Source organism: Leucopleurus acutus (assembly GCF_964270905.1).
Source record: "Leucopleurus acutus genome assembly, chromosome: 13".
In the NCBI taxonomy this organism is placed as follows: Eukaryota; Metazoa; Chordata; class Mammalia; order Artiodactyla; family Delphinidae; genus Leucopleurus; species Leucopleurus acutus.
In genome coordinates, this window is record NC_139155.1 from 66,311,869 (window position 1) to 66,328,594 (window position 16,726).

The 16,726-nt window shown below is 43.9% G+C and overlaps 2 protein-coding genes across 2 annotated transcripts in view; one reads left to right on the top strand and one right to left on the bottom strand.

Annotated features, from left to right (window-relative positions):
* DEPDC5 (DEP domain containing 5, GATOR1 subcomplex subunit) overlaps positions 1-9,529 on the bottom strand; it is a gene marked incomplete at its 3' end in the record, with an annotated part of 92,614 nt that extends 83,085 nt beyond the window's left edge. Inside the window, exons 1-7 of the mRNA XM_082853587.1 lie at positions 9,397-9,529; positions 8,590-8,707; positions 5,083-5,170; positions 4,642-4,688; positions 3,103-3,188; positions 2,348-2,431; positions 711-760 (exon numbers count right to left, since the gene is read on the bottom strand). Of these exons, the coding sequence (XP_082709713.1) occupies positions 711-760; positions 2,348-2,431; positions 3,103-3,188; positions 4,642-4,688; positions 5,083-5,170; positions 8,590-8,647 (413 nt within the window). The 5' untranslated portion in view covers positions 8,648-8,707; positions 9,397-9,529. The remainder of the gene's footprint in view (positions 1-710; positions 761-2,347; positions 2,432-3,102; positions 3,189-4,641; positions 4,689-5,082; positions 5,171-8,589; positions 8,708-9,396) is intronic.
* A 3,385-nt stretch (positions 9,530-12,914) lies between these two features.
* Positions 12,915-16,726, top strand: part of PRR14L (proline rich 14 like) — a 30,322-nt gene continuing 26,510 nt past the window's right edge. The window contains exon 1 of the mRNA XM_082853701.1: positions 12,915-12,998. The gene's annotated coding sequence lies outside the window, so the exon portion shown is untranslated. The remainder of the gene's footprint in view (positions 12,999-16,726) is intronic.

Here is a 16,726-nt window from a genome sequence, read left to right on the forward strand (position 1 = left end):
ATCATCAACAGATGAAACCATTCTGTGAAAACCTGATGGGGAATTTCATAACAGGGCACCAGGCTGCATCACCAGAATCCAGTGGTCAACCTCACATTAAAAGTGAGTCAACCAGATGTAAATATGCTTGAGTATATACAGTAAATTTCAAGAAAGACACAGTTTCCTCTAGGGAAAAGGACATATTTCTAACACACTTTTTTGGTGCTGTTAAGCCTTCACTATGTGGATATTTTGATTTTTGAATTTAGAGGGGGTTTCAAAAAGTCCCCTTTTCTCTCTTCTTCACAAACTGAAATACAGAAATCATTTTAATAAATCAAGAGCAGTGTGATATCTCTAAAAAGGCAGCAAGTCAGGAACTATTGTGCTAGTCATTTTATGTCTCCAAACCTGTTTCTTAAACTGTAAAACAAGAAAGTTTGATGAAATATGTTCATCTAAGGCTTTTTCCAGTTCTAAACTTGTGAGTCTATCCCTCCTTTGTTCAGAATACAAGGCGGCTTCAGCAACATCCACCCATCTTAAAACTACTATAGTGCATTTCGGGGTCTTCTGGATTGTTTTAGCTACCACAATCTAACGTTTTAAGCTTTTGTGTATTTTATTATAAGGATGTCCTCATGCCTCAAAGGTTGTATGTAGCAGTTACTGCACTACATGTTATTCCCAGTTACAAGCTAATAAATCAAGAGTGACATAGTATCTACCTGATGCCAGCAAATTCCACCTTCTGAGTGATATAGGCACATGTGCTGACCTAAGGGAAAAGAGAGAGAGAGAGATTCAACAATACATCAAGGCCATGAAAGGTCACAAAGAACATCTCCTGGCTTTCGAATCTCTTCTATTAACCCAAAGTTCAATTAACATGGGAGTAATAGATTTATCCCATAGGAAAACGTGTTGGGGCAGGTATAACAGTAGGTTCTTATGGGTTTGGCAAGTATAGACAATAGTAAAGACCAAGTGGATAATAAGTGGCCAGCTTCAGTAATATACTTACGTTCACACACACTTGCATACATATGTACATTTACATATGGAACATTTATTTCTCAGTTTAGAAAATGGAACCTTCTCCCACCAAATAAAACATGAGCAAAGATATCTCTTTCTGAAAATATACACTGTATGGACATTCTACCTATGATTTGTTGTTTCATAATAGCCAAAAAGTCCAAAAGGAGAATTTTCAGCAGCAGCTCACAATTCTGATGAACTGATCATGTTCAGCGGAAAATGTCCATTAAAAATAAATAAACAAGGGCTTCCCTGGTGGCGCAGTGGTTGAGAGTCCACCTGCCGATGCAAGGGACACGGGTTCGTGCCCCGGTCCGGGAAGATCCCACATGTGCGAAGTGGCTAGGCCCGTGAGCCATGGCCACTGAGCCTGCGCGTCCGAAGCCTGTGCTCCACAACGGGAGAGGCCACAACAGTGAGAGGCCCGCGTACCGCAAATAAATAAATAAATAAATAAATAAATAAATAAATACACAAGGAAAATGGAAGGAGGGTAAAGCAAAAAAGCAGTCTAACCTGGAAGGAACAAGATCTGGGTTCCAGGGACTTCCCTGGTGGCGCAGTGGTTAAGAATCCGCCTGCCAATGCAGGGGACACGGATTCGAGCCCTGGTACGGGAAGAGCCTGTGCACCACAACTACTGAACCTGCGCTCTAGAGCCCGCAAGCCACAACTACTGAGCCTGTGTGCCACAACTACTGAAGCCCACACGCTTCGAGCCCATGCTCCACAACAAAAGAAGCCACTGCAATGAGAAGCCCGCGCACCGCAATGAAAAGTAGCCCCTGCTTGCCGCGACTAGAGAAAGCCCGCGCGCAGCAACGAAGACCCAATGCAGCCAAAGATAAATAAACAAAATAAATAAATTAATTTTTAAAAATGTTAAAAAAAATTTAAAAGATCTGGGTTCCAGCCCAGAGTCAATTGCTTACTAGCTTTCTCATCTTAACTCCTCAATCTCAGTTTTCACATCTATAAATTCAGGATAATAAATGCCTGTCCACAAGAGGAGATGCGAGGAGCAAAAGAGATCAAGTGAAAACCTGAAAACTGAAGTTAAAATGTAAAATAATATTACACTCTCCCCATTCAAACCAAAAATGCAGAGTTAAACTCTCTGATAACAAACAAGCAAAACAAAGCTTATAAAAACCATGAAAAGAGAATGGGAGGAGACATACAACATGTTTACAGTAATTGTCTGTGATGCTGGAATCAGAAAGGATTTTATACTCTTCTCCATACTAGATCTACATCTCCCTGGTGACATGGATTATTAACATAATGGAAAAAGTAACACACTTTTTAAAAAATAATATCTTACCAAACTTTTCTTCAGTCGCCACATATCCCCACGGCCAATATATTGATCCTTAAAGGTTAATTCCACTAGGTCAAGGGTCACATCCTAAAAGGGATAATCAAATATATGTCTCTGCTTTTCTCTGCCATACTTTATAGTCTAAGATAACACTCACTCACCATGGAGAAACCTTTTGACAAAAGGACAACTACTGGAAGACCATTCAGTAGTAGAACCCTGACAAACAGAATTTTACCCTGCCCAAGAAGGCTTTGGAGGACAGGTAAGTCTCCAACAGATACTATAGCTGCTGTATCATGTGTGGTTAAGTGCAAAGGGCACCAGAGTAGTGATTCTGTGTTTTAGTCTTGATTCTGGCACACAAACACGACACTGAACTGTGGGCTTTATTTCCCTAGATAATGTCAACAATATCTTTTGGACAATGATTTTTACCCCTCAATTTTATAGCATCATTTCTCAAAGAAAAAAAAGAACACATAAAGAAATGTTAGTATTTTTATAGAAAATTTTACATTTAGCTTCACAAACACACATATACATACAGAATCTTTTTAGGACAAGATTTTTAAAAAGGGGTGAGGATTTTAAATGCAACCTACATTCTACCTATAATCTAAATGACCTATGTATGACCACATATTTAATAGCCTAACACTATACTTAAGTAACTCATTATTTCCTTAGAGACCTAATCTTGAGGAAGGGTGTTAATCATTCCTCAAAAGATATTCAAATCCAGAACAAAGACACACCTTAGGGTCTACGACATTCACATACACATCTTGATAAGGTCTTAGCCGGAACACTTGAGTCACCGTCTGGTCCACACTGATAGTTTCTGAAACGGGAGAAGGAACCTGGATCAGGTAAATATATTTGAATCCATAACTACTCAGACATTCAACAAACAACATCCTTTGCCAAGGGCAAGACATGTTGTCAGCCTTCAACAGCTTAAAACTTAGAGAGTTCTCTGCTTTTCAGGTGAAATAAGACCTGAACCCAAGCAATTAAAAAATGAGAGAGACAAACAAATAATACAGAGAGACAGAGATAGAGACAGACAGAGAGAGAGAAAGGAAAGAAATTAAGAAGCAACATAAGAAAGTTCGAAGGGTTGTGAAAATTCAGAAGAGGAAATCATTCTTTTGGAATGAAAGTAGCAGGGGTAGTTAAGGAAGAAATAAACTTTTCAATGAGCCCTTAAGTCTGGTAAGTAGGAAACTTAACAGGTGGCAGGAGATGAGGTAAGAGTAAGAAGGACACTCAGGGTCTAGATTTTACTGACTGTTTTCCCAACAAGTTAAAAAATAACAAAAGAAGTGGTTGACACCAAAATCCTTTAGAGCAAATTAAAAGTTTTTCCTTTTCTTTTAAGTGCCAGTTAAGGAAATACTTTATTAGCTATCAATAAACATTTTAGTTCCTTGATCAGTACGGTATAGTCATTAGAGGAAAAAAGGAAGGATTTGGATCCAGAATGAATAAGTAGAATCACTGCTCTGGCTCCTTCACTTACTGACTCCAGGCAAGCCCACTCATACCGGTAAGACAAAGCTTCCTCACTCTCTCAAGAGTTGGTGGGAAAATCAAGAAAGATAAATGACAAACAGGGTTTCCCTTGTGGCGCAGTGCTTGAGAATCTGCCTGCTAATGCAGGGGACACGGGTTCGAGCCCTGATCTGGGAGGATCCCACATGCCGCGGAGCAACTAGGCCCGTGAGCCACAACTACTGAGCCTGCGCGTCTGGAGCCTGTGCTCCGCAACAAGAGAGGCCGCAATAGTGAGAGGCCCGCGCACCGCGATGAGGAGTGGCCCCCGCTTGCCACAACTAGAGAAAGCCCTCGCACAGAAACGATGACACAACACAGCAAAAAAAAAAAATTAATTTTTTAAAAAAAATGACAAACAGCTCCCAGCACAGTGCCTTGCACAAGTGGCAGGTAATCAACAATATATGTTCCTCCCCTGCCCCAACCCAAAGTAGGTACTTAAATATTTTGTGAAGAAAATATAATATTGAGAAAAGCATGCTTTGCCAACAATCTTTAAGTGTAAAGCTTCACCTATTCAGATTAACCGAGGGCACATCTTGAGTGCCCTCAAGATGCTAACAAATGAGATTCCTTGGCAATTTTGATATCTGACAATATTTTTTTTTAGCAGGAACACAATTTGATAAGGAGAGAAGTACTGTGCCCTCATTCCCAGAGATTGTGAAGAGGGGTTTCTTACAGTTTCTCAAACAGTAAAGTGTTAAAATCTTAGAGAAGCGAGATGGAATTTTTACCTTTCTGCAAATCCTCCTTAAGTGACTTGACCTGCAAAAGCAGAGGGCTGGGGAAAAAAAGAAAAGCAACAGAGAGAAGGGATGTTGTCAGCAGTAACTAACCAGCTTTCTTCACCACCCACAAAACACAAACAGATCACTCTGGACATATTCTAACTGGCAGCACAACAATGGGAGAAAGTTCCCTTAGAAAACAAACCCTGCACTTGTATTAAAGGAAATGGATAAATGCTACAGAATTGTTCAGCATTGTCATCTCAGCTTTAAAAACAAAAAGAATGGACCACTTTTTAAAAGATGATTGGTTTATCAAATCCTGGAGGGCAGGAGCATTTTTATCCAAAGGCAAAGAGCCATCTTCCCCTTCAATCCCCTTAGACACAATATCACCTGGAAAGAGAGGGCTGCCCAGTTAGTTCCCTGCTCCTGTCGGAAGCTCACCTGTACTCATCGTTGGGGTGAGCAATCTCCACAATGTCTCCAAGCTTGATGTAAGGAAACACTTTGGGGTTCACGACTAGCTCATCATCTGAAAGACAATTCAGCCATCTCAGGCAGCAAAGAACTCACTTGGGCAGCAGGTTGCTGTGTATGTTTTCACGCGGGGTCCTTACAACCCCATCATTTGGTATTATGACCCCATCTCGCAAGATGAAGTTCCATTTAAAATTGAGATTTAGCTCAACTGAAGGATTTGCACAGGAATCCAGAGCTAGTGAGTAGTTGAGGGGGCCGGTGTTCGGGGACCTTTGTCTCCAGAGCTTTTCCTACTAGCCCACTGCTCCCAAGGAGAGGGTAACTCTTCTTCTTTGGGAATTAGGTCTCTGCGGCAATCCTTGACTCCCTCAAATAGCATGTATCTGGCATATGCCAGGAACAAAACAGCCGGGGTCCCACATACAGCAAAATCCTTTCTATTTACAGTGTTCGCAGAACTTCTAAAAATACTGTCTGAATGTGACCCTCACAATAAATCTTTGGATCTAGCAGAAGCAAGGAAATGACCTAGGAGATAAAGCAACTTGCCAAAGGGTAGATAGCTAGTAACAGTACACCAGGACTGGTTACTAGTCCAGGGTTCCTAAACAAACCACCTCTCACACATGAAAATCAAGCCAGAGAAAACACCCTGGACTTTGGAGGGCAGCACCTGATCAGGGGAAAACTTCATATATCAGTTCACATTAGAGTCCAATGAGACCCTTAAAATATAAGGAGAATGTGATTTCATATGTTTATCTACCCCTGCCCCCCACTGGGGGTGGGGGAGAATTCTTTCAAATATAACAAACTCAGGATCATAAAGATAGGGTGATTTTTTTTTTTTTTTCTGTTTTAGCTTTTAGGGAAAGACATGGCCTTCAGTTATGCTAAAACCATGACAAATAAGTATGTCCAGATTTCAAATATAATCAGACCCAACAAAAATTCAGCCTAGGAAAGCGAAGTACTGGGTTAATCCCACAGTTGCTTTTTTTGTATATTGTTTCCATTGACAGATGTATACCAAATCCTCTATGAAGTCTTCCCCTAACTTCCACAGTCTGAATTAAGCTCCCTGAACACATATTCCTTCCTGCTCCATTTTATCATTTCCTTTTTGCATGTCTGTCTCATCAAGCTGAAAGCTCCGTAGGGAGAAGGGACCTTGTCATATTCAAAATCTTTATGTTTGGTACATGTATGTACTTAATAAATACTTGTTGGATGTATTTTTTTTTTGGATGTATTTTTTAAATTTGATTTTTACTTTACTCATAGAAATACAGTTGATTTACAATATTGTGTTAGTTTTCAGTTGTTCAGCCTAGTGATTCAGTATTTTTGCAGAATATATTCCATTATAGGTTATTACAAGATAACAAGCGTATTCCCTGTGCTATGTAGTATATCCTTGTTGCTTATCTATATATAGTAGTTTGTATCTGTTAATCCCATACGCCTAATTGTCCCTCCCCACTTCAGTAACCACAGGTTTGTTTTCTATGTCTGTGAGTCTGTTTCTGTTTGTTTTTTTAAATAAATTTATTTATTTATTTATTTATCTATGGCTGCATTGGGTCTTTGTTGCTGCGTGCAAGCTTTCTCTAGTTGTGGCGAGTGGGGGCTACTCTTCCTTGCAGGCGTGGGCTTCTCATCGCGTTGGCTTCTCTTGTTGCGGAGCACAGGCTCTAGGTGTGCAGGCTTCAGTAGTTGTGGCACGTGGGCTCAGAAGTTGTGGCTCTCGGGCTCAGTAGTTGTGGCTCTTGGGGTCTAGAGCACAGGCTCAGTAGTTGTAGCGCATGGGCTTAGTTGCACCGCAGCATGTGGGATCTTCTCGGACCAGGGTTCAAAGCCCTGTTCCCTGCATTGGCAGGTGGATTCTTAACCACTGTGCCACCAGGGAAGCCCTGTTTCTGTTTCACATGTACATTCATTTGTATTATTTTTTAGATTTCACACATAAGTGATATAATATAGTATTTGCCTTTGTCTAACTTATTTCACTAAGCATAATATTCTCTACTTCCATCCATGTTGCTACAAATGGCAGTATTTCATTCTTTTTTATGACTGAGTAATATTGCTGGATGTATTTTATTTATTTATTTTTCTTTATAGTCCTGCAGCAGACTGGGTACAGCACAGAGCTGCCTTTGTCTTGTACACGTGAAAAAGAAGACTCGCATACATTGTATATACACTGTATATACTGTAGCCTTGTATCTTTCCCTCCTCTGTCAAAAGTTATTTCTGTTGTGCGTTCAATTCTGCTCCACAAACGTTTAGGCAGCTTCAGCTGCATACAAAGTACAGTGTTAACAACAGACTGTGGTTTTAGCAGAAATAGTGTTTTAAATATAGCAAAGCTTAGTATATCCTTGTCCTGGTGATTACAATGGTTACATTTATTAAGCAGGTAGAAGGAGCCTGGTACTCTACTAAATACTATACATACATCATTTTACTTTATTCCCGTAAGACCTTATGATATAGAAACTATTATTTTCCCTTTTTGGCAGTCCTGGCCTTTGGGTGGCTTATACATATATAACACAGGAGCAAATACATACTAAAATACAATTTTAAAAACACTCACTGTGTTGTTAATTCTAATTTCTGAAGTAAATAAGGTTGTTAGGACAGAGGGAAATTTATTCCTTTATGAAAGAAAAAAAAATCATATGAGTAGGTGCTTTCCTATTCTACAGGTTTATAGACTCAAGGTGCTAAGAGAAATGGAGAAATTATTCTAAAGAGCTGGAATTTGTAGTTAAGGTAAACTAGGGGCTTGCCTGAGGTCACAGGGAAAGTTAGAGGCAGAGCTGATACCCGGATTCATGTTTAACACAGGACAAGATGCTGTGTCCTGCCCCATCTCACCGTGCTTCAGAGCCAGGCAAAGGTTCATGCTTTGATCATACCTGTCTTATGCACATCCACTACTTCTTTCATTAAACATAAGTTTCTCTTATCTGCCAAACCAGTGCATACTGGAATTTTGCAGAACATACACAGTAAATAAGTAATAAAAAGATACAAACAAATCAACAAGGACCTAGCACAGAGAACTATATTCAATATCTTGTAATAACCTGTAATGGAAAAGAATATCTAAAAAAAAAAATCTATATATAGGTATATATATCTATATATCTGAATCACTTTGCTATATATCTGAAACACAACACTGTAAATTAACTATACATTAATAAAAAAATTTAAAAAACAAAAACAAATGAAGAGTAGTAAGCTGGCAATATTCACAAAGTTTGTTAAAATGCAGGATGCAAATGCTTCTAGAAGGGGCCTGCTACTCTCCCCACTACAGTATCACTTGCTGCTTCACTCAGTTAAGCTACCTGCTTAGCCTCGATTGTCACGAGTCAGTTTGAAAATTTCAAGGCACCGGACACATCAGAACCTCGGCCAACTTACGCAACCCCCCTAAGACCAATCAATACTGACCACTGCCCCCAAAGCCCTTCTTGTGGATGACAAGTTTGTAGACCTTTGTTGTTCTCATCTTGTACTGTTGTTTCCTTCAGCTGTTCCAAGCTTGGGGGAGAGAAATCATCTTGCCTCCCTGCCAGTGAAACACAAACAAAAAGGCTGGAATGTCAGACTTTTCTTTGCAACTGCTCTTTGATTTCAGGGCAGTGAAAATACTGCCCTTGCTCAGCTGAGAGGTGGCACCAACCCTCGGATGAAATCACTCCTCCAATTACCAGGAGGGACGTTGAACAAACAGAACCAGTGAATCTGGAAACGAAAGGGAATTCGGGCCAGGGTCTAGTCCAACCTCCAAGAAGATATTTTATCACACCCTAAAGGGAAAACTTGGAGTGAATGAGGCATTCATTACCTTGCCTCTATATAAACCAATAACACCCAAATATTAAAGAGATCTTAAAAGAGATTAGGCACACAATCTGTAGATGAGGAAAGTGAGAGCCAGCGCCAGGGACTTGCCCAAGGTCTCTGAGACAGAGAGGCATTCCCACTGCTCACGTTTCGCCATCGATGTCCTGGGCAAGAAGAGTGTAAACAGAGGAAGGCTCATTACCCAAACCTCCATCTGCACAAACTCTCAGTGGTTCCTCCCCGCACCCCCCACCCCCATTTCATAGCTGAAGCCACGGAGGCTCAGAGACGGAGAGAGACTTGCCTAAGGTCACACAGGGGGTTGGGGGTGGGGCCAGGTTTCGAACCTGGGCCCCGGCCCCCTTCCTCCTGCTCCCCAAACCCGAGCCCCGGGCGGGCAGCTCCACTCACCCGCAGCTCCGGAGCCCCTTCCCGCTTGAGGCCGGGGTTCCGGGGTCCGGACCCTGGCCAGGGCCCCCGCGCCTCCTCGGGACGCCCCGCCTACGCCCGCAGAGCCTGTGCAGATCCCGAGCCAGAGCTGCAGGCGCCAGCCGCCCCGCCCCGGCCACCAAGCGCTCACCTGAGAAGCCGCGCGGCTCCGGTGGCTCCGCCCCGGGGCACCGCCCCCTTCCCGCCCACCCGCCCTGGGCCGCTCTGGCCGGGCCTCCGCCTCGTCTCGGTGTCCGCGCCACTTCCCCATCCGGGGCTCGTGCCGGGGGCGGGGCCTCGCGTGAGGCCTGTAGGTCGGGCTGCCCCCTGCGTTTCCCGCTCCCGAGCCTGAGGGCCGTCGTCCCGGGAAAGGAAGTCCTTTTCCTCCAGACGTTCCGAAATAGATCCGAGCACAAGCGGTTCTCTTCCGACCTAGTGATTTCCTCAACAGGGCAAACTCGGGCGAATGTCCCCGGATCTGTAAACGATGTTATGGACCCTCACCAGGCCTCTCAGGGCTACTGAGAGGCACAAAATAGAGTTTCTGGGAGAACTTTTGTAAAATGCAAAGGGCTAAGCACGTGCGATGGCCCCTGCTGGGAAGTATCCACTTGAGGGGCTTTTCAAATCCTTCCAAACTCCAAGTGGTGTTCCGTGCTTCTGTGGTTGTTAACAATAGCTACCAGAGCTGTCACAGACATTCTTATGTAATCGTCACATCTCTTTTAGGTGGCATATACTATCTCATTTCACAGACAGGGGAACAGGCTGAGGACACCAAACTCCTTCAAGGACAGATCTTGACCCAGTGGAGTCCAACTTGGCTCCGAAGGCTGAGCGTTTAACCAGCAACCTCGTGTCTCACCCAAGGGTTCAGCCTAAGCCCTTATCTGTTGGGACATCTTTCTCTTCTCGAGTTAAAAATCAGAGCTGTGTGGGCAGTGCCTGAAGCTGGCCAAGGGCTGCTGGCAAGTTGCCAGCTCCATCTAATTGACCAACCGTTTTCAGAAATTTTCTGAATGTTGAAATGAAAAAAGCATCACATACCACAGGAGGACTAGGGAGTGAGTGAAGGATTCGATTCGGAAGTTAACTCTTAAATAATTGCAATTTTTTATTTTTTTATTTATTTATTTTTGCGGTACGCGGGGCTCTCACTGTTGTGGCCTCTCCCGTTGTGGAGCACAGGCTCCGGACGCGCAGGCTCAGCGGCCATGGCTCACGGGCCCAGCCGCTCCGCGGCATGTGGGATCTTCCCGGACCGGGCACGAACCCATGTCCCCTGCATCGGCAGGCGGACTCTCAACCACTGCGCCACCAGGGAAGACCTAATTGTAATTTTTTAATAGTAAAGAAAAACATGTAATCAAGCAGACTGCAACAGTTGCAAAACCTGTCAAGGATAAAATGTTAAATATAAAATACATGTTTATGTTGCCAATTCGGGGGGCACACCCAGATCCCCCAGGCTGTTTTTCAGTAGCTGAAGTCCTTCCATCCCAGAGTTTAGGGGACTCGCTGTCCCTGGCCCTCAGGGGAATTTGATTCCGTCTCCTGAGAGATTGGTGTGTCGTATCTTGGAAATACAAATATTTCACTTTTTAATTTGGCAAAAATTTGTAAAAAACCTTGACGAGTTTTGAGATTTTAAAAAATTGCCTAGGGAATTCCCTGGTGGTCCAGTGGTTAGGACTCCATGATCTCACTGCCGAGGGCATGGGTTCAGTCCCTGGTGAGGGAACTAAGATCCCACAAGCCATGTGGCCAAAAAAGTCTAAAGCTGGTCAAAGTTAGGGGTTAGGGGAGGCTGGAGGGGGTAGCTCCCAGACTGGAGAGCCAATGGCCTTCGTTCTACAATGTACAATCACTGTGCTACAACCACATGGAGGATTGCCTGTTTTTAGCTGTGTGGCTTTGCACAGGATACTTCTCTTTCCTCAAATTTCTCCCCTGACAGATGGGAATAAAAAGTACGTGTTCTTCCTCCTTCACAAGGTGTTTGAGGGCCAAGCAAGGTGAGGGACATGTTAAGTCTTTGAAATTAGAAGAACTTAAAGTGCCAAGTAAATGTCACCAAAAGCATGGAATTTGTCAGGAAATTGGCTCTTCTCGACTTTTAGGGGATTGAATTATATATATATGATGCTTCTTTGGGGTCCCTTTGTGCTTAACACAGAGCTAGGAGCAAGACTGGGACTAGGGTGTGGTAGGTGGGGCTAATGAGACACTTGCCTTATTTAGAGCACAAAATGCTAAGGGGGTCCCAAAAAACTCAGCAATGTAAATAATGTGATTTTTGTTTTTAAAAAAAGAATACAAAAAATCCATGTTGAACAAAATATCACATTTTTAAAGACGAGATCAATAATGGTGCTGTGCAGTAATATTAGATCCTGAGGGAAAAGACAAACCAGTAATACTGAGTTTCTCAGATCCTCTTCTATAGGCACGTAGTTGCCTGAGAAAGAACTTGAGGACTTGGCTACTATAAGTGTAGAAATGTTCTAAAGTGAATTTCTAGTTAATTCATCCCAATAGCATCTGTGGTAGCCTATATGTGAACTGTGTATGTATATAGATGATGGATGGACTTACAGGCTGTAAACAATAGGGTTGGCATTTAGGTGTGTATATCTCCAGCCCTAACTAAAGCTGGGAAAACCACTGTCTTAGATAAAATGGTCCACATGTTGACTGGTTCAAGGATACGTTGATTAGAGAGGAGAAAGTTAAAATCTCCCACAAACCACCAGACCTCTAGCTCTCTACTCAGCCAAGTTGATAAGCTCCAAGAGACAACAGATTTCTGTTTAATACAGGGCTGTGTGATTTGGGGATTGATTGCATTCTCCGGACCGTCTCAATTCCCTCTTGAATAAACGTTCTTTTCCTTCCTTCAAATATCTGTTGAGTGCCTGCTTGTGCAGGACACTGCTCTAGGTGCTGAGCAAAGAATGATGAACAAAACAGACAAGGGCGCGAGGGACAGATGATAAACAAGTCGATAAACATGAAATGGCAATTTTGGCTACTGTTAAAGCTATGAAGAAATTAAAACAAGATGCCAGAAAGGAGATGGATCAGGGGAGTGACATGATCTAAAATACTGATTCCAGGTATAAAAAGATATCTTGGGCTGCCAGGGTAGAAGCCGGGAGGCCCGGAGAGTTGCAGCCGTTCGGGCCAGAAAAGAGACTGGACCAGAGTGGTCTCAGTGGAGTCAGATACTGGACCTGAAGCTCAGCAGGAGCGGAGTCAAAAGATGTGTTCCTCTTTAAGAGTCCTGGCCGCAGGGGCGGGGCAGAGGCCGCTGGAGCTAGCCGAGGGCGGGAGGCTCCACGCGGGAAGAGCCGTCCCAGGAGAGCGCGCGCGCAGTGCGGGGGCGGGACCTGGGCGAGTCCGCATGGCTAGCTCGGGCCCCGGATGAGGAAGTGCGGGGCGACCATAGAGACGAAGAGGCGGCGGCGGCCGGAGCGCCCCCGGGCTCTCGGCTCCGCAGGCTCAGGTAGACTTGGAGGCTACGGGGCAGTGGCTGCAGAGGCTGGGCTGGCGGGGCGAGCGCGGGCCGCGGAGCCGACCAGAGGGTAAGAGGCCGGGGGCGGGAAGGCTTCGGGCGTAGCCGCCCCGCCGCACTCCAGTCTGAGTGGACCCTTCGCCGGGCGGTGCAGGCTGAAGGGGAGCCCGGGCCCCCCGCCCTCTCGGGGCGCCGAAAGCAACGCAGGCTGCGCTGCGGGCGCGGAGCGACCCGGGGAGAGGGAGGAGACCAGGCCCCGCGTCGCGAGGGGAAAACGGCTTCTCCGAGTCATGGCTCCGGCGGGGGAGAACGATTCCTCTTCGACCTCGATACGGCGGGGGACCCCCAACTTCTCTCCTCGGGGCGGGCGACGCCCCTTGTCGTGGGCGAACGCGCTTCTCCGGCTGCGGCGCGCTTGTCAGCAGAGGGAGACTCGCTCCCGGGGTGCGAGAGGGCGATTCTGAACTTATTTTCAGGAGGGATAAGATCTCTCGATTTGGTCAGCGCCCCCCAGGTGGAGAGGAAGACTCAAGTTGCCTAAAAGTGACAGGGGGGCTCTTCCTTCCCTGTAAAAGATAGACTTATCTTCCCTTCTTTATTTTTTATCTTTACCCTGATACAGAGGGAGGAAGACCCTGAATTTACTTTATGGTGTTAGTCAGCCTTTCTCCCCTCCCCCAGTCGTGTCCACAGAGGGAGCCTCGCTTCTCCGCCCCCGAGCTTCTTGGTGTGCCTGGAGCTCTTTTCCCTCTCACAGTGAAGAGCTTGGCGTTTGAAGTGTGATGGATGCAAGCCCGCGTGTGTCCCACTTCCCACCTTTGTGACCTTGACTCATTTCTTAACCTTTTGTCAGTCCTCCCATCTCTAATTTGGGTATTCTCTTCAAAGAATTGTCCTAAGGGCTAAAGGAAATTTTGTGTAAGTGCTTAGTACATAGTAACCTTTTGGAAAACTGTTGCTATTACTGTTACTTAATTTTTTTTTTTAAAGGAAACTAGTATCTTCCACAGAGAGACACAGATTTTTCCATGCATGTCTCTTCCTCCCATCCCTCCCCACCCCCATCACTTTCTGAGGAGGCATTTCCCCGGGGCAGAGAGACACTTGTACTGTCTTAGATCCGACCACACTTCCCAAATTAACAAAGAGGGCCTCAGTTAGAATAATCTGCAAAAAAGACTGCTTTTGGAAGCAGGTCTGTACTCCAAGAGGGAGACCTGATAGGAGAAGCCAACCTTTCCTTTGTCCACAGAAGCTATCACTCCTTCCCGACTGGTTAGAGATGCCCTCTCCCACTCCCCCTACTTGCTCTAGTGACGAAAAAGCTTCCTTCTATCTGATGTGCACACCCCCCTACACCCAAGATGGAGATTCCAACTTCTTTCTCTTGCTCTCCCAAGAAAAATAAGACTCTAGACCTATGAGAGAAGGACGCTTTCCTGCTGTATATTTGGAGTGGCACAGATGGTTTCGTTTCTCCCCTTCCTTTGAAAAAGGAATGAAAATCTTTTATGCAGACTCTTTGTCAGTAGAAATCAGGAGCATTTTCACTGTTTCACTCCCCATGTGGAGACAGAGGGATCCTTTTTCTGCATGCTGATAAAGGGAGGAACGGGGGAAGCCGTGCTTGATGCTATTGAGATTTCTTGTGCACTCCGTGGGGAAGAGCCAGGCCCTGTTCAGTATATGGACTTCCCTGCCCCACTTTCAGTTTGTCTAGAGATCTTCTTCAAAGATTCTTCTTTATCTGTTACTCAAGAAGAGGCCCCCTTCTCCGAATTCCCTCAGGGAGGGATTGGCTACAGTGTCCGAATCTTTGGAAAAGAAAGCCCCTTTCTCAAGGTGAAAGGAGTATGGTGAACTTCTGAGGGCCTGATCGTTATTGTGAGTATTGTCCCTTGTCACAAGTGTGGTAGTGCCTAGTGTTATTAACTGCTTCGTTTGGTTAAGAGCAGCCCCTTTGCTTTTGGAATTAAAGGGAAGGGAGACCATCAGATGGGATTATTGGGGCACATGGCTTTCTGTTCTGTTGTTTTCTTTGTTTGGTTTTTTTTTTCTTCTTTTGCTTACTGCTGTAAACTTTGTACCCCCAGCACTTTTGTTTTGGGGCATGTTTTAATGACGAAAGTTGCCACTTTGTCAGGTTTTTAGTATTATAAAACGTATTCTAATGAGGCCGAGAGCTACAATGTTAATCTTTCATTCCTAGTTTCCCCATCCTCCCCTTGGCTTTTGTTATTTGGTGGGATGGGAATTAACACTTCCAGATTGCCTGAAGAACAGCTTTCTATCTTTTTCGTATGTAAAGTGTTCTTAAATTACCTCGTTTGCCCTTGACTACTTGCAGTGGGGATTAGTCTGAGCTCTGTACCACTTTTGTTGGTGTCTGTAGGTCTGCTGTGCTGAAACAAACTGGAATAGAAAAGTTATTTAGAGTCTTGGGATTTTTACGGGTAACACAATGTTTTGCGATTGTTTTGTTTAATTTGTCCATTTTACATGTGAAAAACAAGCCCAGGAAAGTTCAGTGACACACTCAAGGCCGTGCAGCTAGTAAGCGAGAGGCAGGATAGGGACCCTGATCTCCCAGCTTGGAGACCAACAACTAGACTGCTTCCCAGCACTGATTCTGCATTTGAAGCAGAAAGACTGGGAGATGATAATTCTCAATTCAAAGGGCTTTCTTCTTTTATTGGAATAATTGTACTGCATACTCCTTATAAACGTTAGTCTTCACCCCCATCCCCACCCCTGGGATAAATCCATCCCCTAAACAATGTAATTCTTATTTGTGTTAATGGTAAATATGACAAGCTAATAGCAGCAGGAGAGAGTTGTTTGTGAATTTATGGGTTATTTTTTGCTTATACCTCAAACTAGGTAATTATCTGTGTCTTCACCCAGTAGCTTGGTTATAAATCATTAGTAAGGATTAAGCCATAAATCCCTGTCTACATTTTATAAGCATGTGTTACTCTTTCCGCTTACTTCAAGTTTATTTAACACTTTAGTGTAAAAACTTTTAGATTGAGGGAGAGAGCTGACATTTGGAAAGATACTGATAAAGGGATAATATACTTACCGGTTATTCTTTATTGCTTCATATTTGGATCTTGAGATATAACGTTTTAAAAAAATTTTAACACGTGTGATAGACACTCATTGTTAAAAAAAGTACAGCATGCAGATAAGTCATCCATGGTCCCATCACCCAGGGTAACACTGTTAATATCTGGCTTATAGTATTTAAAACAATTTTCCTATATGGATATATATTTTTCCAAAATAAAAGAATTCTAATATTTATCTAGCTTGATAAGACATCTCAGGCAGCTTTCTATGGAGAGGTATATTTCTGTACCATCATTTTTAATTGCTCCATTGCATTCAGAAATTTAAAGAACTTGAATGGTAGAATTCTGTTGTTTCTGCAGTCTTGTGGCATTACCAGTGTCTTGATAGAGGGAGAAAGTTGAGAGGACAGTTTAGTGATGCGAGCTAGTGAGTTGAGAATAATTGTAAACTGCTGCTCTAGGCTTGCATCTAAATATGACTTCACCTCTGAGGGTTCCAGCTGAGGCACTTAGCTGTTCTTGGTGACTCCACTTCACATACTGCTGAGAAACTTGAGGACCAGAATCAGGCTGCAAAAAGGAGGGAGTGTCTGTTTTGCTTTGACAGCCGATGTGCCTAGTTGTTTTACAGGTTGAAAAGTCTTATAATTATGTCTCTACCAAACAAACGTATCAAAGAGATGGTAGTTTTGTGGCGTTTGGCTTTTGTATATTGGAAGTTATC